This window comes from Oncorhynchus gorbuscha, linkage group LG07, assembly GCF_021184085.1.
Source record: "Oncorhynchus gorbuscha isolate QuinsamMale2020 ecotype Even-year linkage group LG07, OgorEven_v1.0, whole genome shotgun sequence".
Classification (NCBI taxonomy): domain Eukaryota; kingdom Metazoa; phylum Chordata; class Actinopteri; order Salmoniformes; family Salmonidae; genus Oncorhynchus; species Oncorhynchus gorbuscha.
In genome coordinates this window covers 24147773-24171251 of record NC_060179.1, presented here as the reverse complement: position 1 = coordinate 24171251, position 23479 = coordinate 24147773, and the positions used below count along the sequence as shown (strand labels likewise).

Sequence of the window (23479 nt, the reverse complement as noted above, 5' to 3'; positions counted from 1 at the left end):
TTGGTCTGTGTGTTTTGTCATGCGGGCAGGGGGATAGATGGGTGTCTAATAAAGGTTTTGCACTTTCTCCTGCTGAATCTATCGATTCACCCTGCCTCTGACCCTCTCTATCCCCCTGCCAGTGAGAACAATACCAAGCATGACAACGGTAAGAGACCTCTCCCCTCAGGGTCATCCACCATAAGCTGTAGATTCATAAAGCCTCACACATCTTTATTCTTTCAGCTTTATCAGGAGCTTCAACCAATGGTAGTTTCCAGAATTTCTACTTTCCACATCATAGTCATGTAAGTGCCCCGGTGGCCTCTGGCTTTAATCACTCTATGAAAACCCTAAGCCAGCACTTTTCCCCTTTTGTCTGGGAGGAAGTCAAGGCAGGCGTTGTATTATCTGATTAAATGTAAACTGGAAGGTCAGTGGAGTTGTCATTTTAAATGATGGCAATGTGGGGTTACATTTAATATTCAAGGTTCTAACCACCAACTGTGCTGTAAGGGCTACATCCCAACTTGAGAAACATGCATGTAACTTGAGTTTGTGTGTAAATAATGCATTGATGCCAATGTAGGATTTATAAGATCCATTACTAGGGCTGTTGTGGTGACCGTATTACAGCCACACCCGCGCTCACCAGTCATGATGGCAGTCAAATTCCACGTGACCATTTAGTCATGGCACCTAGGCTTCTCCAAGCTCTGATGCTGCTGATGGTCATTAGTAGCCTACCAAAATTGCTAACTGCCTGGTAATCAACACTCCATTGTCATTCTGACATCAATGCAAATGTAAGCGAAAATCAAATCAAGCACTTCATGAGAGCCTATGAGCTCATGTTGCGCGACATTTCCATAGGCTATGTAATTGCGTGAGACAACACAGTTTTGATGGTCTTATTTCTCAACTTTCCTACTGTTAAGCACATTGCTTCGCTTTACAACAGGAGTATAGCCTAGCTAGGTGGCTTGAAAATCAACCACAGGAAAAGTGTCCTCCATTCGCTATTTAAGTGCATAGATGACATTTAATTTTTTCCCTTTTCCGAAACAGGTGCAAGATAATGGTCCATTCTAAATCAAAACGAATTTCACACATACAGTATATTATTTATTATATGTAAAGTCAAAATTAAATTAAGAATAATCTGATGGGTGACAATATCACTTGTGAATGATTTCCACCGTGTGCAGCAAGGCAAGAAAGAGCCCATGCATTTTTGGACTTTTTCAAATCATAGTCGCATACCTCATGTAGCCTAGCCCTTAGGCTTATGTTTTGATAAGGTTTGTATCACAACTAAAGTGGCCAAATAACTTCAGCACATTAATCCGCTTTACAGCCTAAGTGGCAAACATAGGTGGCGCTTGAGTTTTAAGTTTGGGGAAGATATTTTTCCCTAAACAAATGCACCTTTATATAATAAAGCATTACATGCATAATCACATTTGCGTTCACTTTTGAGAACAGTGTTTTCCCGTTAATTGATTTCATTTTGGAACAATTGCTCTAATAGCCTGCTGCTGTGTGTGCATCACTGCGTGTGTGCGTTGCTGCGCTTATAATTTGAAGAAATAGCCTAATAGTTCATCAACATTGTAAGCTTAATGATCTGATCTGTTGCATCAGCGTCATTGCTTTTAAAAATGTTTTTTTTTGTGAGTGGTTGTATTCATTTGGGATCTATCGCATCCCACAACTGTCCCAAAGTATGTATGGAATACTTATTTCTCGCACAGGACAAGTTGACCAATAGAGTAGGTCAACTTTTGTATAATGGGGGATAGTAGATTGACTTAGGCTAGTGCTTTTGGCCTACTCATCTTGTTTGCTGACAAAAAGTAAATGTGGACAGTTCTAACATCTTCAATATTCACCTCGGAATTTGATAAGGACACGCGCAGTTGCATCTCTGATGTGTCTGTCTTCACTTGTAGCCTATTTTGGAGCTGAGATGCATGTGAGAAGGACCCAATTACTTGACAGGCAATAACTAATAAGAATTGAGATATCTGAGAGATCCATGTGAGTGAGAGGTAGGTGTTTCGAAGCACGGCGATTGTCAGCCGGAAGAAGGGAATTATAATGATTAAATTCAGCCCAAGGGCATATCGGCCACTCAAGGGGGATGCCACCGGGAAATTCGAGGCCTGGTGAGAATATTATCAAGTGCTTGTTAAATTGTGAGTGAGAGACTGATGAAGTGTGTACGGCCTGCGCAAAAAAGCAGAGCTCATGCCTTTCATGCAACTTGTTTCAAGTCATCATTAGAGTCGCATCATGCAGCCTTAGAATGTATTACAAATCAAAACATAGCCAATGTTTGTATCATATCTAAAGTTGCATAAATAACTCTAAATTAAGCAGATAGGAGGACCTGTTTCTTTGCTAACCGCTCAACACAAAATAGCCGCATGTGCCTCCTCCCTTTGAAATCTTTTGTAGAAAATATCCTTTCTATTTTATTCAGCCAAGTTCAATTTTATTCTTCATACTATAAAATAATATAAAATAATGCCACAGAATTCAAAGCAAATCTTGTCTGCTAAATGAACTTGTGTATCCCATAGCCATATGGCATATTCAGATCAGGGCCTAACATAATGTCTGAGTACGCTATTATGTTCTTCTGAAATAGACTACATTTTCTTCATATCATGTTTCTTTAGACGTGTATGTAATGGATTTATTTTGATGATGTAGGCTATATTAAATGGATTTATTAGACTTTTTAAAATGTTGATGGTCTGCGTCAGTGGCTTGTAGGCTATGCTAAATGTGTTTTATGTTCATTAATGGTCAATTACTGTGAGACCAGCAGTTATTTGCTTGACCATCACCGGTTGACAAAATGTCATGACCGCCACACGCTTATTTATTACAAAGGCACCACATCCTGTGTTTTTCCCCTGGTCTGCTTTACATAGCGTACCAACTATCTAGGCCTACCTCTTTGAGGAGTAGGTCAGGGGTTTTCAAACCTCATCGGGGACCCCCAGCCGTTCCATGTATTTCAGAGCTCTCACACCTGATTCAACTTGTCAATTAATTATCAAGCCCTTTGACTACTTTAATCAGGTGAGCTGGTTTAGGGCTACAACCAAATTGTGAAACGTCTCAGAGGAGAGGTTTGGAAACCACTGATGTAGATGGGTGATGGGGGTGACATCAGAGGAGAGGTTTGGAAACCACTGATGTAGATGGGTGATGGGGTTACATCAGAGGAGAGGTTTGGAAACCACTGATGTAGATGGGTGATGGGGGTGACATCAGAGGAGAGGTTTGGAAACCACTGATGTAGATGGGTGATGGGGGTGACATCAGAGGAGAGGTTTGGAAACCACTGATGTAGATGGGTGATGGGGGTGACATCAGAGGAGAGGTTTGGAAACCACTGATGTAGATGGGTGATGGGGATGACATCAGAGGAGCGGTGACGTAGCGACTGGGGCAGAGGGGTGATGCAGATAACAGAAGGGTGACTGGGTTGAAAGGTCCAGAGAGGCGATGTTGGTGACAGGACCAGAGAGGGGTAACTGAGGTGACAAGGGCAGAGAAGTTTGTGTAAATGTGACAAGGCAGCTCCCCCCACCCCCACCCCTTCTAAAGGCAGTGAAAGCTAAAGTGACCCAGGAGGTCAGTTATTAATGTGAACCAGATGCCCTGTTGATAATAAGCACTTGATAATATTCTCACCAGGCCTCGAATTTCCCGGTGGCAGGAGCGCTGACAGATGCTTTGTAAACAACAGAGGCTGTGTGAGGATACAGAGCCTGTCATTGGGAATAAACTCACCCCTTGGTTTTGGCTGCTTTTTGTGAGCATGGTGACAGTATTAGAGAATCCGTTGATGTTGTCATCTGACTGCTAGAGAAGGATGTATGAAACAATTTGTCTGAACTGCCAGGAGGCCGACCGTCATTATCTCTCGTGTTATGTTGAATCAAATCAAATGTTATTTGCCACATGCACCGAATACAACAGCTGTAGACTTTACTGTGAAATGCTGAATACAACAGGTGTAGACTTTACTGTGAAATGCTGACTTACAAGCCCTTTCCCAACAAAGCAGATGAATAAATAAGAAACATTTGCCAAAAGGAAACACAATATAACTATATACAAGGAGTACCGGTACTGGGTCAATGTGCAGGACGTACAAGGTAGTGGAGGTAATATGTACATGTAGGTACAGGTGAAAGTGACTAGGCAATAGATAATAAAGAGTAGCAGCAGTGCAAATAAAATGAGGGTAAATGCAAATAGTCAAGGTAACCATTTTGGTTAACTGTTCAGCATTCTTATTGCTTGGGGGTAGAAGCTGTTAAGGAGCCTTTTGGTCCCAGACTTGGTGCTCCGGTAACGCTTGCCGTGTGGTAGCATAGAGCACAGTCTATGACTTGGGTGGAGTCTTTTACAATTTCTGGGCCTTCTTCTGACACCGCCTGGTGTAGAGGTCCTGTATGTGCGTACTTGGCAGTATGCACTACCCTCTTTAGCACCTTACGGTCAGATGCCAAGCAGTTACCATACCAAGCGGGGATGCGTCACTGGGCAACTCGTGGCTGGGTTTCCCTTTGTAAGCCATGATAGTTTGCAATTCCTGCCATATCTGACGAGCGTCAGAGCCGGTGTGCTAGGATTCGTTATTAGTCCTGTATTTAAGCTTTTCCTGTACAATGGTTCGTCGGAGGCCGTAGAAGGATTTCTTATAAGCATCCGGATTGTTGTCCGGCTCCTTGAAAGCAGCAGCTCTAGCCTTTACCTTGGTGCATATATTGTCCATGGCTTCTGGTTGGGATATGTACGTAGGTCACTGTGGGGATGTTGTCCTTGATGCACTTACAGTTGAAGTCAGAAGTTTACATAAAATAAGTTGAAATATATTTGGCTAAGGTGTTTCACAATTCCTGACATTTAGTCCGACTAAAGATTCCCTGTCTTAGGTCAGTTAGGATCACCACTTTATTTTAAGAATGTGAAATGTCAGAATAATAGTTGAGAGAATGATTTATTTCAGCTTTTATTTCTTTCATCATATTCCCAGTGGCTCAGATGGTTACATACACTCAATTAGAATTTGGTAGCATTGCCTTTAAATTGTTTAACTTGGGTCAAATGTTTCAGATAGCCTTCCACAAGCTTCCCACAGTAAGTTGGATGAATTTTGTCCCATTCCTCCTGACAGAGCTGATGTAACTGAGTCAGGTTTGTAAGCCTCCTTGCTCGCACATGGTTTTTCAGCTCTTCCCACAAATTTCTATAGGATTGAGGTCAGTGATGGCCACTCCATTACCTTGGCCTCCCCCTTTTTCCTCCAAATATAACGATGGTCATTATGCCAAACAGTTCTATTTTTGTTTCATCGAACCAGAGGACATTTCTCCAAAAAGTTTGATGTTTGTCCCCATGTGCAGTTGCAAACCGTAATCTGGCTTTTTTATGGCGGTTTTGGAGCAGCGGTTTCTTCCTTGCTGAGCGGCCTATCAGGTTATGTGGATATAGATACTTTTGTACCTATTTCCTCCAGCATCTTCGCAAGGTCCTTTTCTGTCGTTCTGGGATTGATTTGCACCAATGTACGTTCATCTCTAGGAGACAGAACGCGTCTCCTTCCTGAGCGGTATGACGGCTGCGTGATCCCATGGTGTTTATACTTGCATACTATTGTTTGTACAGATGAACGTGGTACATTCAGGCGTTTGGAAATTGCTCTCAATGATGAACCAGACTTTCAGATTTTCCCATGATGTCAAGCAAAGAGGCACTGAGTTTGAAGGTAGGCCTTGAAATACATCCACAGGTACACCTCCAATTGACTCAAATGATGTCAATTAGCCTATCAGAAGCTTCTAAAGCCATGACATCATTTTCTGAAATTTTTCCAAGCGGTTTGAAGGCATAGTCAACTTAGTGTATGTAAACTTCTGACCCACTGGACTTGTGATACAGTGAATTATAAGTTAAATAATCTGTCTAAAAAATTGTTGGAAAAATTACTTGTCCTGCACAAATTAGATGGCCTAACCGACTTGCCAAAACTATAGTTTGCTAACAAGAAATTTGTGGAGTGGTTGAAAAACAAGTTTTAATGACTCCAACCTAAGTGTATGTAAACTTCCGACCTCAACTGTATGTCAAATCGAAGTTTAGTGCACAGGATACAGGGTGTAAACAGTACAGTGAAATTATTCTCCTTTTGTGACTGAGGTAGGTTATAAGTCATGCCAGCCACAATTTCAATTAATTCGTTGTTTCTATAGGAATTTAGATTCTTTAGATTCTTCAATTGTATACATTGTAGCCTGGACATCAAACCTGTGAGAAACATGATCAATAAAACATGTATTCCTTGGTCGCCCCTATGGGACTTTGTGAAGTATGTGCTGCAGTCTGACTCAGATATCCATAGTTGATATGTTCCATATGGCCTACTTTGGAAATTAGAACTTAGAAAGTTACATTGCACAAAAACATTGAGTCAAGGGTGAGGAAGTTAACTGATAAGACTGGTCAGACAAATGTTGAGCCGCAGAGCGAGAATAAACTCGAAAAAGTATTCTGTCTTTTCGAAGAGATACTCGACTTTGTTATAGAAACGGAAAAGTTCAGATAAGGAGTCTCTGGCCTCGGAATGGAGTGAGTGAATAAGCGACGTGATGAAAACATAAAGAACAAAGGCAATCATCACTGAGTGTACGGCAGGGATGAAAAAGGAATCTTTAGAGCAGTATTGATATAGTTCTGCTTGGTGCCATGACTCATTTGTAGAGTTTGGAAGGCTTGCAGCTGGCTACTGCATCAGCGCTGGAACAGAATCGCACCCCAAATCTATGGGGGCATCACTTCATTGAGGAACACTGAATAATTCAAACATGCCGTAATTGGCAGCTCCAATCAGCTACTTTCAGCCAGGTAGCATCAGAGGGCAACCGAATGTATAATTTGATAGGAGATAGTAATGAGTACGTTTTTGGTATCTTCAGAGGTTCAAAAGCTGTTTTGAAAAATGGTACGTTATTTATGGAACGTATGGTATTGTCAGACATCAAGGGCGCTCATGTGACAGTTCTGCGGAGAGATTACAGGCCTCTCGGGATTATTTTGTTATATATATATATATATATGTATGTATGTATGTATGTGTATATATTTATTTATTTATTTGAGTAGGCAAGTCAGTTAAGAACAAATTCTTATTTACAATGATGGCCTGCCCCGGCCAAACCCTCCCCTGGCCCAGCGTCGTTTGGGTTAATTGTGCGCCACCCTATGGGACTTCCCATCACGACCGGTTGTGATACAGCCCGGGATCGAACCAGGGTCTGTAGTGACGCCTCTAGCACTGAGACGCAGTGCCTTAGACGCCGCGCCACTCGGGAGCTCCAAAAGGCCGTGTCTATGCCTGGTATTGAAACTACGCTTTTAGATTAGATTACAAATCATTTGGACAACAATGCTTTGCGGCCACAAGGTGTTCAAAAGTATCTCTTCATAGTTTTTGAAATAGACATGTCTGAAAAGCGGTCACATTTAGGGACCAATTCGCCTTCACAACATAGACACATTCATGTCCTTGTCCAGAAGTGCTCACAGCTACAGATCTGATCACAATTGGATCGCAATCTTTTGCTCGTATAATATACTCCTGACATTATGACATAAGTGGGCACATTCTAAAAATAACCAAACAATTTAAACCACCAAATCTCTAACCTATTCCTTAACTTTTCATTACAATAAAGCAGAATCAGATTAAATACTGCTACGCTCAAGAAGCCATTCTGAAACTATTATGCTATTTTCAAAGAATGAATCTGTCTCCACATTACGCCCGAGGTAACAGACTCACCAGGCTCTCTGCTGTCTCTACGCCTCTTGTTGAATCGATGGTGGAATATGTCCCCGTGCTGAACTCTCTGAGCCTTCACACCCGTGACCTCTCTCATCTCCTTTGTTGTCAATCAGCTAGGGGACACTGTGGCATAGTCGCTGGCCGCAGTACTGTCACCAGCTCGCTCCCCAGACAGCCAGGACATTGTAAAACACTGGCCTCGGTCAGCACGGGCTAATTGGGTGGAGTGTAGCATCAGGAGAGAGGAAGATGACTGCTGCTGGCCTCGCTGCGTGACTCGTCGCTGTGTGGAGAAATGGACAACGGCCCATGGAGTTAAGATACTGACGCGTCTGTTAACTGCATCTAACAATTATATACTGGAGGCTCCTGGAGGCTTGTTGAAATCGAAGTTGTTTTTATGTGGCCACTTTTTAATGCAATACATGAACTGTATTTAGAACCATGTCTTGTAAGGTGTGCTGTTATTTCAAGATTCAACACTGAAGCTGCCTGGTCAAAAATAGAGACGTAATGGAAATGAAAAGAAATGCCGATATGGTTTGGGTTTACTGTACATGACACATTCCACTCTGTTTCTACATGTGACTAGAAGAAATGTGTTTCGCCAAGGCTGCTTTGTGTCTCATTTCAGATGCCGCTCGTACGAGGACTGCTGTGGCACGCGCTGCTGCGTCCGAGCCCTCTCCATCCAGCGGCTATGGTACTTCTGGTGAGTCCTACCTACCAGGCAGTCCTTTCCAATGGATCGACATTTACTCTGCCCTCGCCCTCTAACTCCCCTCCTTCCCTCCATGAGAGTCCCAAGGCTACATCTGTCGCTATTGGTATTCAGGGCCCCAACTCAAGGGTTCAGGGGGTCAGGCAGCCAAATCAATACCCCACTCCAGAGATGACTGCGGTGTTTGCATACAGATAATCCCCTGCGACCATCGCCCCTGTCACCTCTCTAAACAAGGTGTTTTGTGAAGTGGCCCTTGGCTGGTAATGAAGAACAGGACCCTTGTAGTAAGGCTTAGAGGAACTGGGTCTGTGTGGAGTGGTATAGGCTGGTCAATACTGAGCATTGAGTATGTTGTAGTTAAGCTCTCGAGTCAACGGGAAGCTGATGTGTTGAGGCGAAGAGCTTGTGACCCGAAACAATAGCGTGCTGGGGACAAGGACATCATGAAACCGTTAGGGACCCAGAAAGAGAAATGCAGTGCACTGGGCACGATCCTGTCAGGCATTGTCTTATACGCCTATTGTGGGACATGCAATTAAGCATGAAATTAGGCCTCTCTTTTCAACGATTAATGCATGTTGGTGGTGCAATTAGCCATAACAACCTCTTGAGTTACAAGAGTCTAGGGTCACTTATTCTCTCCTTCATCAGCCTTTGTTTTTCCAGTTGAGCCATGTGGCATCACTGCTTTGCTTTCGCAATCCAACTGCGAAAACAGAACATGGAACCGCTACTCACCATGTAAACAAAACCATGGTTTCATGGTGCTCTAGCAGCCTTGGCTGAAGGGTTTTGATCAGCGACTGCCTGGTTACCTTTCACAGAGCTTGTGGGTCACGGCTGGTGTCAACTCAATTGCGAGGTTCTCAAGGCCCACGTGGAGGGTAATGTCCTCGCTCTCCCTCTCAATGTAATGGACACCTGACCTTGTCTGTGGATATGTGGATGAAATGGGTGCTTATTCTGATAGTGTCAAGGCAAGCAGACTATATAAAGTCAGTGGCAAGCTGAATGTCATTCTCAAACAGTGAGAGGATGATGAGGAATGTGAACAGGGGTTACTTGTAACACTTCACTCCTGACAAATGTCACTAATGACAGTACACTGTCAGGGATGTCTCACTAGCATTCATAAGTACAGTTGAAGGCGGACGTTTACATTACACTTAGGTTGAAGTCTTTGGAACTCGTTCTTCAACCACTCCACAAATTCCTGTCTGTCAGTTGGTAGATCAAAACACAAAGATTGTCACACACGTTGTTGATAGACACAGGCTTCTCTGCATATGCCCTGCTGTTACAGTGGACGTATCAACTGCCTGCTACCTATGCAGCATAGGGCTGGGGATTGGGGTTAGGCTTACAGCGTTCCGCCACTGCGTCAATCCCCCCCACCTGTAGACCTCGTTAGACGCCCGTCACTGTGGTGGTATGGACAGTGCCGTCAGTGTACTCTTTAGCCAGGTGTGCGGTGAATGGGATTTCAATCTTATACTTTTTTCCTGCCATTTTCACCGTACAGTGATGGTTGGCCGGGACAGACACCTCCACTCATTGAGTGGCGGACGGTTTCAGTCACAGAGTTGCCGTTGGTGTGGGTTTTCTCAGACGTGACGACGACATTAGCTGTAGCAGAGATTATTGGTATCCCTCCTTTTATGGAGGTGGGTATGGTCAGGGAGGAGGAGACGCTGGTCTGCCAGGTGCTCTGTCTCTCTGTCCTCTCCTCTAGCCGCACTGTCTGCTTCACTGAGTGGCAGTTGTTGTTGGTGGCACTGTACTCTCCCAGCGCCACAGGTGTTTGGGAGAATGTGGCCAGTTGATCGACATGGTACTCTACGTCGAAGATTCTCTGTGTGTATCTCTCCTTTTTCAGTGTTTAGCAAATCAAAGTCCCTTTTGTATTTGAACCCTTTGTCATTCAAAGGAAGAAAGAATGTTTTTCTGGAAACGGCTCCTATTCCATAATGATTTTTTTGCAGAATAGATAGACATTGTACTTGGAACGGGGTGCGATTTCGTTTTTTGGAATAGACCCTGAGAATGCTTTCCATTGCATGAGCTCAAGGTTCTGCTCGTTAACTAGCAGATTAAACTGTAGTAACTAAAAAAGTGTTAAACAAATCCAAATATATTTGAGATTCTTCAAAGTAGCCACCCTTTGCCTTGATGACAGCTTTGCACACTCTTGGCATTCTCTCAACCAGCTTCATGACGTAGTCACCTGGAATGCATCTCAATCAACATGTCAAGAGTGTGCAAAGCTGCCATCAAGGCAAAGGGTGGCTACTTATATAAAATGTTTTTATTTGTTTAACACTTTTTTGGTTACTACATGAGTCCATATGTGTTATTTCATAGTTTTGATGTCTTCATTATTATTCTACAATGTAGAAATGAATGAGTAGATGTGTCTAAACATTTGACTGGTACTGTATATCATTAATTTAAAAGTACAAAAATGTATGTACCAATCACAGATTTCCCCTTTTAAAGCTAAGGAAACGTCACACTTATTTACCCATAGAGCCCCACTGTGGAGGTCTCATAATACCCGTAAAACCTAGCAGTCAAACAGGGAAATGGTTACAATCACAATCATTTTTCCCATGAGGGATTTTAGAAACACATAAAATATGGGTTGTGTTTTGTGTAGTCTTACCCTGGCGTGACGTTTTGATAACCATTTACATCTCTCTGAGATATTCGGCTCTATTTACTCTCAGATTTGAACATTCTAATTAGCATCAAAGTAAACATCATGGAAAACTACAAATCTCTGCTAGCTCCTGCACATCATCTCTAGCTGACACATTTGGTAACATGTATTGTGTCAAGAAGCAGTGCGGCTTGGTTGGGTTGTGTTTTGGGGGATGCATGGCTCTTGACCTTCGCCTCTCCCGAGTCCGTACGGGAGCTGCAGCGATGAGACAAGACTATAACTACCAATTGGATGCCATGAAATTGGGGAGATTTTTGGGGGGGAATTCCAGTAATATACCCTTCCTTTGCAACCCTAGTATTAGCAATCACTTTGGTAGTTCTCAATTGAAAGTTGAAAGCCATTATTCAAAACAAACCATACAAAATGAGGAACTATGCAGCTATGCACAGCCAAATGCACCATAAATAGACAGAACACATCCCTCACTGTCCACTGTGGTCACAATGCTCTGAGTAACATGGTGTAAAAGCTGCTTGTTCATCAGCTCTCGGTGTTCCATACCCAGAGAACATTACAGCAGAAAGGCACAGGCTGCCAACGCTGTCAGTATCATCTGAAAGATAGAGGATGCAGAGAATGCTCGCAAGGAATTAGACCTGACATCAATCCATATTGATGGAAGTTTGAAAAATATTTTTGTCACGTAAAATAGACATGTTTAGATGGAAAGAACTTCCTCTTGAACAGCACTCTGCATCACTCACCTTTAACAAATGAAGTCTTCACTCCTCTCAGCTTCTTGTTAAGATGGGGTTGACTCTCCACAGTAACTCCACAGCTTTTCTAATATATTGTTGGGTTAATGATTTGCTGTTTTATTGGTTTGTTATTTAGGTTAGGAAAAAAACTCCAGCTACAATGAAGGCACTCGAGTCCAGCCAGGATTTTTATGTTATCTGAATTTAATTCCAGAGTTTCCTTGTTGTATTATTTACGATGATAAAGAACTGTTGAACTGACATGACACCCAGCCTAAATGTACATCTGTAGCATAACAGTGCACACTGTTCCTGTCATACTCATATGGTTAATCCGAGATGACTACATCAATTTTATTCATTTTAAATTAATGGTTTATAGCCATTTATGCTTGAAGAATATAACTTAGAAATGCTTAAGTTTAACAGTCTTACTCCAAAACCCCAATATCATTTTAAACAAACATTGCATAGCTTCAAAACATGGTGGTTAAAAGTATAATTTTTTTAAATCAAGGATGGTCATTCCTTGCAACCAAAGCCTATTAGAGTCATTGCATTTCTACAGAAAGCTGTTTACCAAAAAAAGTGGTTGGTTATTGTTTGAATCCCAGATTGCATTTCAATCAACTGAGGAAGTGAGACAGAACATTTATCAGTTGTGTGCTTTCACGTCTTCATACACACCCTGCAACTCCTAGGTTATCTGACTTCCTTGTTGCTCAATCTATTTTCCAGTGAATTCATACAATATTAACCATTGATAATAAAAACCCATCTTTTCAACGAACACAAGTGACACCCAGGCAGCGTTTATACAGCCAGCCCAATTCTGATCTTTTTTTTTCACTAACTGTTTTTTTGACTAATTACATCAGAACTTTTTTAGAGCTGATCTGATTGGTCAAAAGACCAATTAGTGGGGAAAAAAGATCAGAATTGGGCTGTCTGTCTAAACGCAGCCATAATGCTCCTTTCAAAATGCTTTATTACATCTTGAAGTGAGCCAGAACTTTGTCAGATGTATTAGTCCTCATACACCCACACACATCATTGTTTTTGTTGTTCAATCTATTTTCCAGTGAGTTCATACACGTTGCCAAATGTCAAACAAATGAAATACCTAAACAATACCACGTATTTTAATGCGAGTCATTTATTTATTGGACAAAAATGCTCACGGTAAATCCATCTTTGATCCGGAGGCGAACATTACCTGTGTCCCAATCTTCATACTACTATAGCAATAGCAGCTGTATTAACTGCTACGTGCAGAGAATAGGGGAGACCCTTATCTGCATCCGATATCAAGTTACTCAGTCAAACGACCAATAATACTGTGCACCTTTGGTTCTTTTCCTTAGTTTGGGCCAGACTGCGTTTTCACCTGCAGCGAACTGCACCACCAACCTTTTTTAGCGTGAACCATGGTGCATGTTTGGTGCACACCTGAGTGGATAAAGTGTTCACACCTGTCCAAACGAACATAATTTAAGCTCCAAACAAACTAGGTGTAATGGCCCCCTAATTTAACAACATGCTTGCATCAAAAGACATGTGCACTGTGCCATGACTGGAAATGATCCTTTCAGAGACATATATAGATTGTTATTTCTGTAGATGGCTCTTTGTAAGACCTTATAGTATTCATATTTTGATGAATCTCTTGGGTTGGGGGTTCTTGTTTGTGCTTCAATGTGAATAATTCAACAATTTGGCCTAAGCTGTGAGTTTTGCTGTTCTTATTGGGACATGACTTGCTACAACTCTAAAGGTAATCAATACAGAACAAACTGAGTGGATTTGGTTCAATCCGGTGTATTGTGAAAGCTCAGCACAGTGTGATTCTATTGCTTCCAGGAAGTACATGCAGTATATACTTCTTGATTATGCTGATGCTTCAGATTCCCTTCCTTCAAATGAACTCACAGCAAACCACTGATTGTGGCTCGTATAGAGCACGCTTGTTGTGCTGAGACACTATTTCCATTCAGAATAACTGTAAGCACGATTAAGAAACTCATGGTTTTATTGACACATATAGTGCAGTATTGCGTTTAAAGGGGCAATCTGCAGGTGCTTTATCCATTTTTGGACTTCTGAATTAATTAAATGTACGCTGAATTAATTAAATGTGACTTATAAATTCCTTATGAGCTTAGTTCAACTGTCGTACCCCATCAGAACCCAAAATATAAGCTTGTTTCACTCCAATATTTAGAAACAATGTTTGCCTTCAGAAAGTATTCATAACCATAAATGTTTTGTTGTTGTGTTACAGCCTGAATTTAAAATGGATTACATTGAGATTTTGTGTCACTGGCCTACACACAATTAATACATTTTAGGCTGAAATGTCTTGAGTCAATAAGTATTCAATTTCAACCACTTTCTTATGGCTAGCCTAAATAAGTTCATGATAAAAAAATGTGCTTAATCTCTACGTGATCGGTGTCCCTATACCGGGACGGTTGAGCTAACGTGGGTTAATGTGATTAGCATGACATTGTAAGTAACAAGAAAATTTCCCGGGACATAAACATATCTTGGGCAGAAAGCTTAAATTCTTGTTGATCTAACTGCACTGTTCAATTTGCAGTAGCTATTACAGTGAAACAACAAAATGATCATGGCGTCTGGTTTGATACATTCACATCTGAAGGTAAATAATGTACTTACATTCAGTAATCTTGCTCTGATTTGTTATCCTGAGGGTCCCAGAGATAAAAATGCAGCATAGTTTTGTTTGATAAAATCCATTTTTATATTCAAATCTAGGAACTGAGTTTGAACCCCTGCTGTCTATGGTTCCACACCCACCCACTGAATTTCAAACACTGATTCAACCACAAAGACCAGGGAGGCTTTCCAATGTCTAGCAAAGAAGGGCACCTATTGCAGACATTGAATATCCCTTTGAGCATGGTGAAGTTATTAATTACACTTTGAATGGTGTATCAATACACCCAGTCACTACAAAGATAAAGGCGTCCTTTCTAACTTAGTTGCCGGAGAGGAGAGAGTTTTAATGGCTGTAATAGGAGAGGATGAAACAGTTACAGGATGAATCAACATTGTAGTTACTCCACAACACTAACCTAAGTGACAGAGTGAAAAGAAGGAAGTTTATACAGAAGAAACAATTTTTTTTTTTAAACATGCATCCTATTAAAAATACGGTACTAGAGTAAAACTGCAAAAAATGAAATTAGCTTTGTCCTGAAACAAAAACATTATGTTTAGGGCAAATCCAACACATCACTGAATAACACTTTTTCTTTCAAGCATGGTGGTGGCTGCATCATGTTATGGGTATGTTTGTCATCAGCAAGGACTAGGGAGTTTTTTAGGATGAAAAAAGGGAATAGAGTTAAGCATAGGCAAAAGCCTAGCTGAGAAGCTGTTTCTGTCTGCTTTCCAACAGACATTGGGAGACGACTTCACCATTCAGCAGGACAATAACCTAAAACACAGGGCCAAATCTACACTGGAGTTGCATACCAAGATGACATTGGATGTTCCTGATTGGCTTAGTTACAGTTTTTACATCCATTGAGAATAACAATAGTTCTTCAATGTATTTGAAAATCTTTCCAGCTCTCTCCCTTCTGATAACAATTCAGCATGAAAGGGATACATGTCATGCTCTGATCCAGTGGAAACGTCATAAAATAGGCCTACCTGATGCCCTCTTATCCCTTGTGCAAATAGCCTACAGCTGTGTCTGTCTTGAGCTCACAGGCCCTGGAATCTCTGAGGGCCCAGAATATTCTATACAATGTTGCAGGTTTTCTAGCTGGAGTTGATTCATGTTCGTTGCAGACAGGCCATGCGTAGCCAATGTGATTTATAGGGTATTTATTTTATCAGGATATTTTCTACCTGCAGGCTGCATTGTTATTTTTTGTTGGCTTTATGTAGGCTATTTTGACAGAGTTGACCATGGCAATAGAAGTTACTTTTTAGGTTTGTTTCATTTTCATTTAGAATTGGATAGAATTATGATTAACCACAATGGCAATTAATTTGAGATACGAAGATATTATTATAAATTAAATGAAACTGTGCCACGAAAATGTGCATATGAAAACCTTAACTGGCATGCAGATCGGTATACATTTTAAGATGAAATGACGTTCCACACTAGAAAGGTTGCCGACTCCTCCTGTAGCCGATACTGGCAACTTCAGGAGAGTAACGGCAGAATCTGCAAATGCCAGCAGGAGCGAGAGGAGGATGGTCAGGTCAGGTTAAGGTTTTTTCTTCTGGTTTTCCTTATTTCTGGCTCCCTCTTGAGTCAATTGTGTCTTATTTCATCAAACAGTGTGCTTAAATCATCAGACTCTCAATACCTATACAATACCAGTCAAAAGTTTGGACACAACTACTCATTCAAGGGGTTTTCTTTATTTTTACATTATAGAATAATAGTGAAGACCTCAAAACTATGAAATAACACATACGGAATCATTGAGTAACCAAAGGAGTGTTAAACAAATCAAAATATATTTGAAATTCTTCAAAGTAGCCACCCTTTGCCTTGATGACAGCTTTGCACACTCTTGGCATTCTTTCAACCAGCTTCATGAGGAATGCTTTTCTAACAGTCTTGAAGGAGTTCCCACATATGCTTAGCACTTGTTTGCTCCAACTCATCCCAAACCATCTCAATTGGGTTGTGTTTGGTGATTGTGGAGGCCAGGTCATCTGATGGCCATCACTCTCCTTCTTGGTCAAATAGCCCTTACACAGCCTGGAAGTGTGTTTTGTGTCATTGTCCTGTTGAAAAACAAATGATAGTCCTACTAAGCGCAAACCAGATGGAATGGCATATCACTGCAGAATGCTGTGGTAAAAATGCTGGTTAAGTGTGCCTTGAATTCAAAATAAATCACCCGTCAATGTCACCAGCAAAGCAAAATCACACCTCCTCCTTCATGCTTCACGGTGGGAACCACACATGCGGAGATCATCCGTTCACCTACTCTGCGTCTCACAAAGACACCACTTTTGAAACCAGAAATCTCAAATTTAGACAAAGGAGAGATTTCCACCAGTCTAATGTCCAATGCTCGTGTTTTTTGGCCCAAGCTCGTCTTTTCTTCTTATAGGTGCCCTTTAGTAGTGGTTTCTTTGCAGCAATTTGACCACGAAGGCCTGATTCATGCGATCTCCTCTGAACAGTTTGATGCTGAGATGTGTCTATTACTTGAACTCTGAAGCACTTATTTGGGCTGCAATATCTGGGGTGTAGTTAACCCTTAATGAACTTATCCTCTGCAGCAGAGGTAACTCTGGGTCTTCCTTTCCTGTGGCGTTCCTCATGAGGGCCAGTTTCATCATAGCATTTGATGGTTTTTGCTACTGCACTTGAATAAAATTTTCCCGGTTAGACTGCATGAAGCAGGCCTTCATGGTCGAATTGCTGCGAAGAAACCACTAATAAAGGACACCAATAAGTAGAAGATGTCTTCACTATTATTCTACAATGTAGAAAATAGTGAAAAATAAAAATAAACCCTTGAATGAGTAGGTGTGTCCAAACTTTTGCACACGCACACACACAGTACCAGTCAAAGTCGAAAATGTACATACACTTAGGTTGGAGTGATTTAAACAAATTTTTCAACCACTCCACAAATTTCTTGTTAACAAACTATAGTTTTGGCAAGTCGGTTAGGACATCTACTTTGTGCATGACACTAGTAATTTTTCCAACAATTGTTTACAATTGTTTTTATTTCAGTTATAATTCACTGTATCACAATTCCAGTGGGTGAGAAGTTTACATACACTAAGTTGACTGTGCCAGACAGCTTGGAAATTCCTCAGACCTCAGGGAAAAAATTGTAGACCTCCACAAGTCTGGTTCATCCTTGGGAGAAATGTCCAAATGCCTGAAAGTACCGCTTTCATCTGTAGAAACAATAGTACGCAACTATAAACACCATGGGACCACGTAGCCGTCATACCGCTCAGGAAGGAGACGCGTTCTGTCTCCTAGAGATGAACGTACTTTGGTGCGAAAAGTGCAAATAAATCCCAGAACAACAGCAAAGGAACTTGTGAAGATTCTGGAGGAAACAGGTACAAAAGTATCTATATCCACAGTAAAACGAGTCCTATATCAACATAACCTGAAAGGCCGCTCAGCAAGGAAGAAACCACTGCTCCAAAACCGCCATAAAAAGCCAGACTATGGTTTGCAACTGCACATGGGGACAAAGATTGTACTTTTTGGAGAGAAATCAAATCAAATCAAATGTATTTGTCACATTCGCATGGTTAGCAGATGTTAATGCGAGTGTAGCGAAATGCTTGTGCTTCTAGTTCCGACAATGCAGTAATAACCAACAAGTAATCTAACTAACAATTCCAAAACTACTGTCTTATGCACAGTGTAAGGGGATAAGAATATGTACATAAAGATATATGAATGAGTGATGGTACAGAGCAGCATAGGCAAGATACAGTAGATGGTATCGAGTACAGTATATACATATGAGATGAGTATGTAAACAAAGTGGCATAGTTAAAGTGGCTAGTGATACATGTATTACATAAGGATGCAGTAGATGATATAGAGTACAGTATATACATATTCATATGAGATGAATAATGTAGGGTATGTAAACATTATATTAGGTAGCATTGTTTAAAGTGGCTAGTGATATATTTTACATCATTTCCCATCAATTCCCATTATTAAAGTGGCTGGAGTTGAGTCAGTGTGTTGGCAGCGGCCACTCAGTGTTAGTGGTTGCTGTTTAACAGTCTGATGGCCTTGAGATAGAAGCTGTTTTTCAGTCTCTCGGTCCCAGCTTTGATGCACCTGTACTGACCTCGCCTTCTGGATGATAGCGGGGTGAACAGGCAGTGGCTCGGGTGGTTGTTGTCCTTGATGATCTTTATGGCCTTCCTGTAACATCGGGTGGTGTAGGTGTCCTGGAGGGCAGGTAGTTTGCCCCCGGTGATGCGTTGTGCAGACCTCACTACCCTCTGGAGAGCCTTACGGTTGTGGGCGGAGCAGTTGCCGTACCAGGCGGTGATACAGCCCACCAGGATGCTCTCGATTGTGCATCTGTAGAAGTTTGCGAGTGCTTTTGGTGACAAGCCAAATTTCTTCAGCCTCCTGAGGTTGAAGAGGCGCTGCTGCGCCTTCTTCACGATGCTGTCTGTGTGAGTGGACCAATTCAGTTTGTCTGTGATTTTTTAAATTTTAATTTTACCTTTATTTTACTAGGCAAGTCAGTTACGAACAAATTCTTATTGTTCTTATTGTGATGTGTATGCCGAGGAACTTAAAACTTACTACCCTCTCCACTACTGTTCCATCGATGTGGATAGATATTGGAGTGACCATCACAAAGCCCTGACCACAATCCTATAGAAAATTTGTGGGCAGAACTGAACAAACATGTGCGATTAAAGGAGGCCTACAAACCTGACTCAGTTACACCAGCTCTGTCAGGAGGAATGGGCCAAAATTCACCCAACTTATTGTGGGAAGCTTGTGGAAGGCCACCCAAAAGTTTGACCCAAGTGAAACAATTTAAAGGCAATGCTACCAAATACTAATTGAGTGTATGTAAACTTCTGACCCACTGGGAATGTGACAAAGGAAATAAAAGCTGAAATAAATAATTCTCTCTACTTTTATTCGGACATTTCACATTCTTAAAATAAAGTGGTGATCCTAACTGACTTATGACAGGGAATTTCTACTAGGATTAAATGTCAGGAATTGTGAAAACTGAGTTTAAATGTATTTGGATAAAGTGTATGTAAACTTCTGACTTTGAGTTGGTATCCTGTCGGAAGGAAGCAGGATGATTTTGACTATTCCTGATATCATGTATAGTACCCCGTCTACTCAGGTTCCTCAAATGTACACTGCTCAAAAAAATAAAGGGAACACTTATACAACAAAATGTAACTCCAAGTCAATCACACTTCTGTGAAATCAAACTGTCCACTTAGGAAGCAACACTGATTGACAATAAATTTCACATGCTGTTGTGCAAATGGAATAGACAACAAGTGGAAATTATAGGCAATTAGCAAGACACCCCCAATAAAGGAGTGGTTCTGCAGGTGGTGACCACATACCACTTCTCAGTTCCTATGCTTCCTGGCTGATGTTTTGGTCACTTTTGAATGCTGGCGGTGCTTTCACTCTAGTGGTAGCATGAGATGGAGTCTACAACCCACACAAGTAGCTCAGGTAGTGCAGCTCATCCAGGATGGCACATCAATGCGAGCTGTGGCAAGAAGGTTTGCTGTGTCTGTCAGCGTAGTGTCCAGAGCATGGAGGTGCTACCAGGAGACAGGCCAGTACATCAGGAGACGTGGAGGAGCCCGTAGGAGGGCAACAACCCAGCAGCAGGACCGCTACCTCCGCCTTTGTGCAAGGAGGAGCAGGAGGAGCACTGCCAGAGCCCTGCAAAATGACCTCCAACAGGCCACAAATGTGCATGTGTCTGCTCAAACGGTCAGAAACAGACTCCATGAGGGTGGTATGAGGGCCCGACAAACCACAGGTGGGGGTTGTGCTTACAGCCCAACACTGTGCAGGACATTTGGCATTTGCCAGAGAACATCAAGATTGGCAAATTCGCCACTGGCGCCCTGTGCTCTTCACAGATGAAAGCAGGTTCACACTGAGCACATGTGACAGATGTGACAGAGTCTGGAGACGCCGTGGAGAACGTTCTGCTGCCTGCAACATCCTCCAGCATGACCGGTTTGGCGGTGGGTCAGTCATGGTGTGGGGTGGCATTTCTTTGGGGGGCCGCACAGCCCTCCATGTGCTCGCCAGAGGTAGCCTGACTGCCATTAGGTACCGAGATGAGATCCTCAGACCCCTTGTGAGACCATATGCTAGTGCGGTTGGCCCTGGGTTCCTCCTAATGCAAGACAATGCTAGACCTCATGTGGCTGGAGTGTGTCAGCAGTTCCTGCAAGAGGAAGGCATTGATGCTATGGACTGGCCCACCCGTTCCCCAGACCTGAATCCAATTGAGCACATCTGGGACATCATGTCTCGCTCCATCCACCAACGCCATGTTGCACCACAGACTGTCCAGGAGTTGGAGGATGCTTTAGTCCAGGTCTGGGAGGAGATCCCTCAGGAGACCCTCCGCCACCTCATCAGGAGCATGCCCAGGCGTTTTAGGGAGGTCATACAGGCACGTGGAGGCCACACACACTACTGAGCCTCATTTTGATTTGTTTTAAGGACATTACATCAAAGCTGGATCAGCCTGTAGTGTGGTTTTCCACTTTAATTCAGACCAAATCCAGACCTCCATGGGTTAATACATTTGATTTCCATTGATCATTTTTGTGTGATTTTGTTGTCAGCACATTCAACTATGTAAAGAAAAAAGTATTTAAGAAGAATATTTCATTCATTCAGATCTAGGATGTGTTATTTTAGTGTTCCCTTAATTTTTTTTGAGCAGTGTATATTACACAGATGTAATTGCACATGTTCCCTAATCATGTCTTTTTACCCTTTTTCAGATGGAGGTTTTAGGTATATGTGATGTACTAATTCCGCTGCTAAATCACACTCCTGCTTTACCGTTTTGTCTGATCAGACAAAAAGCTGTCTGGCTGCGGCGTTGACAAGTCATTTAAATCTTCAAGATTGATGGTGATATGTGGTTTACAATTCATCTGCACTGCCTCAATATCCTCTCTCTCTCAATTGAGAAGTAACAGTGGCTCCTAACTAAGCTGTTAAAGTAAGTAATTCATAGGGTCTTTTGGTGCAGTCTTTAAGGAGATTACTACTGGACTTTTTGGGATGCTCGTCACCTTTCCTCCCCTTTCTGTTCTGAGATTTAAATCTCTGGCTGGCCCACTATAATCCCAATGAAATGTGGGCAAACTCTCATTGCCGGTGGAAATGAAAAAAAGTGACAAGTTACAGTGAAAAATGCGTTTTCTGTAAAAGGTGCAAAATATAAAAGGGAGTACAGTGTTTAGGTTTATTCACCCTCCACTGCTCTCGCCCTCACGGCTGATCGGTGGCTCCAATTGGTTCAGCAGCGGTGTCTGTTAGGGATGTTACTGTATGACCTTATGACCTCAGACACTTTGGTCAGTGGAGGTCACAGTGCATCCAGGATCTGTGCTTATCAAACGATCTTGAACTAACTCTCTCTCGCCAGGCTGATGCTGATGATGGGGGTGCTGTTCTGCTGCGGTGCAGGCTTCTTCATCCGTAGGCGCATGTACCCCTCGCCCCTCAGCGACGAGCCTGTCTTCAACGTCTCCTTCACCAGGCAGCCCGTATCCACGCCAGGTCAGTAGACTAAGAGACACACGTGCCAACATCACACTGCACTTGACTTTCAAAAGTCATTTACACTTGCACTTTGTTTAGTTTTTTTTTATCCCTATGGATTTAGTCTGAAGCCCTTAATGTACTTGCAACTTTGTACAATGTTGTTTTGTTGGTGGAATATGCTGATAGTAAGCCTGTTGTTTTGTCATGTCGAACAAGACAAATAGATCTATCAGCATTGGAATATCATTGGATTTGAATTCTCAAATGGGTGTGGGTGGGTGGGTGGGTGGGTGGGTGGGTGGGTGGGTGGGTGGGTGGGTGGGTGGGGTAGAATAGGCCAGAAGGCGAAATGGGAAAAACGGTAAATATAAATATAATATATATATTTTTTTTAAATACCGAAAGCATTTCTTTCCAGAAGCAATGACAAAATTGTCCGGCTGCGGGGACTGTGCCGGGGGATTAACACTACTGCCTGTATTTACTGGTGGCACAGACGCTGTATCATCCGTTCCTACTCTTAAATTGCCCTTGTCTAACGATTGCGTCTGAAGCCGAGCTTGCATCTCGACTATCCTCACCATAAGGTGATAGTTCTCCTTTATATTAAGTGTACAGCGATTGCAATGAGAGGGCATCATGTAATTTAGCGTTATTTTTTTCTGGCCGGAGGAGGTCCTGCAGATCTATGTCCAGATAACGTGTCAGGAGTTTAAAAGGAGAATAAAAAAATGTAGTGAGGACAAAACTAAGACCTTGGTAAACTTCTTAAAAACAGTTATTAAGAGTATAAAGTGAAAACGTTTGGCACGTAGCCAAGTAGCAACAACAAATAAAGCAGTACAGAGACAACACAGAAGTGTGTTGTGTCACCAGTCGTGTTTGTGTATTTAGGCTAAATGAATGTGTATGGTTTTAGTTTCCTAGGCTGCTGATTGCGAACTCTGCAGCATGGGTTGGAGACCGACTGTTATTTTCTCCTAGTACTCAATTTCAATTCCCATGGCAACTTTACACATTGGCGTGTGTTCATGCTGCACAATGCATCGCAGAATGTTGGTGTTCACCAGGATACAAACACACATTTTAAATACTTTATTTGAATCCACCAATCAAGTACATTAAAAAAGGATCCAAACATTTCAAAGGTCCCTGTATGCAGAGACACTCAAGGGTACAGAAAGCA

At 42.1% G+C, this 23479-nt stretch overlaps 1 protein-coding gene across 3 annotated transcripts in view; it reads left to right on the top strand.

Annotated features, from left to right (window-relative positions):
- Positions 1-23479, top strand: part of LOC124039678 (vesicular, overexpressed in cancer, prosurvival protein 1-like) — a 103050-nt gene that overhangs the window by 69639 nt on the left and 9932 nt on the right. For all 3 annotated transcript variants that reach the window (XM_046355900.1, XM_046355899.1, XM_046355898.1), the window contains exons 3-4: positions 8484-8561; positions 22175-22308. In XM_046355900.1, the coding sequence (XP_046211856.1) occupies positions 8484-8561; positions 22175-22308 (212 nt within the window). The remainder of the gene's footprint in view (positions 1-8483; positions 8562-22174; positions 22309-23479) is intronic.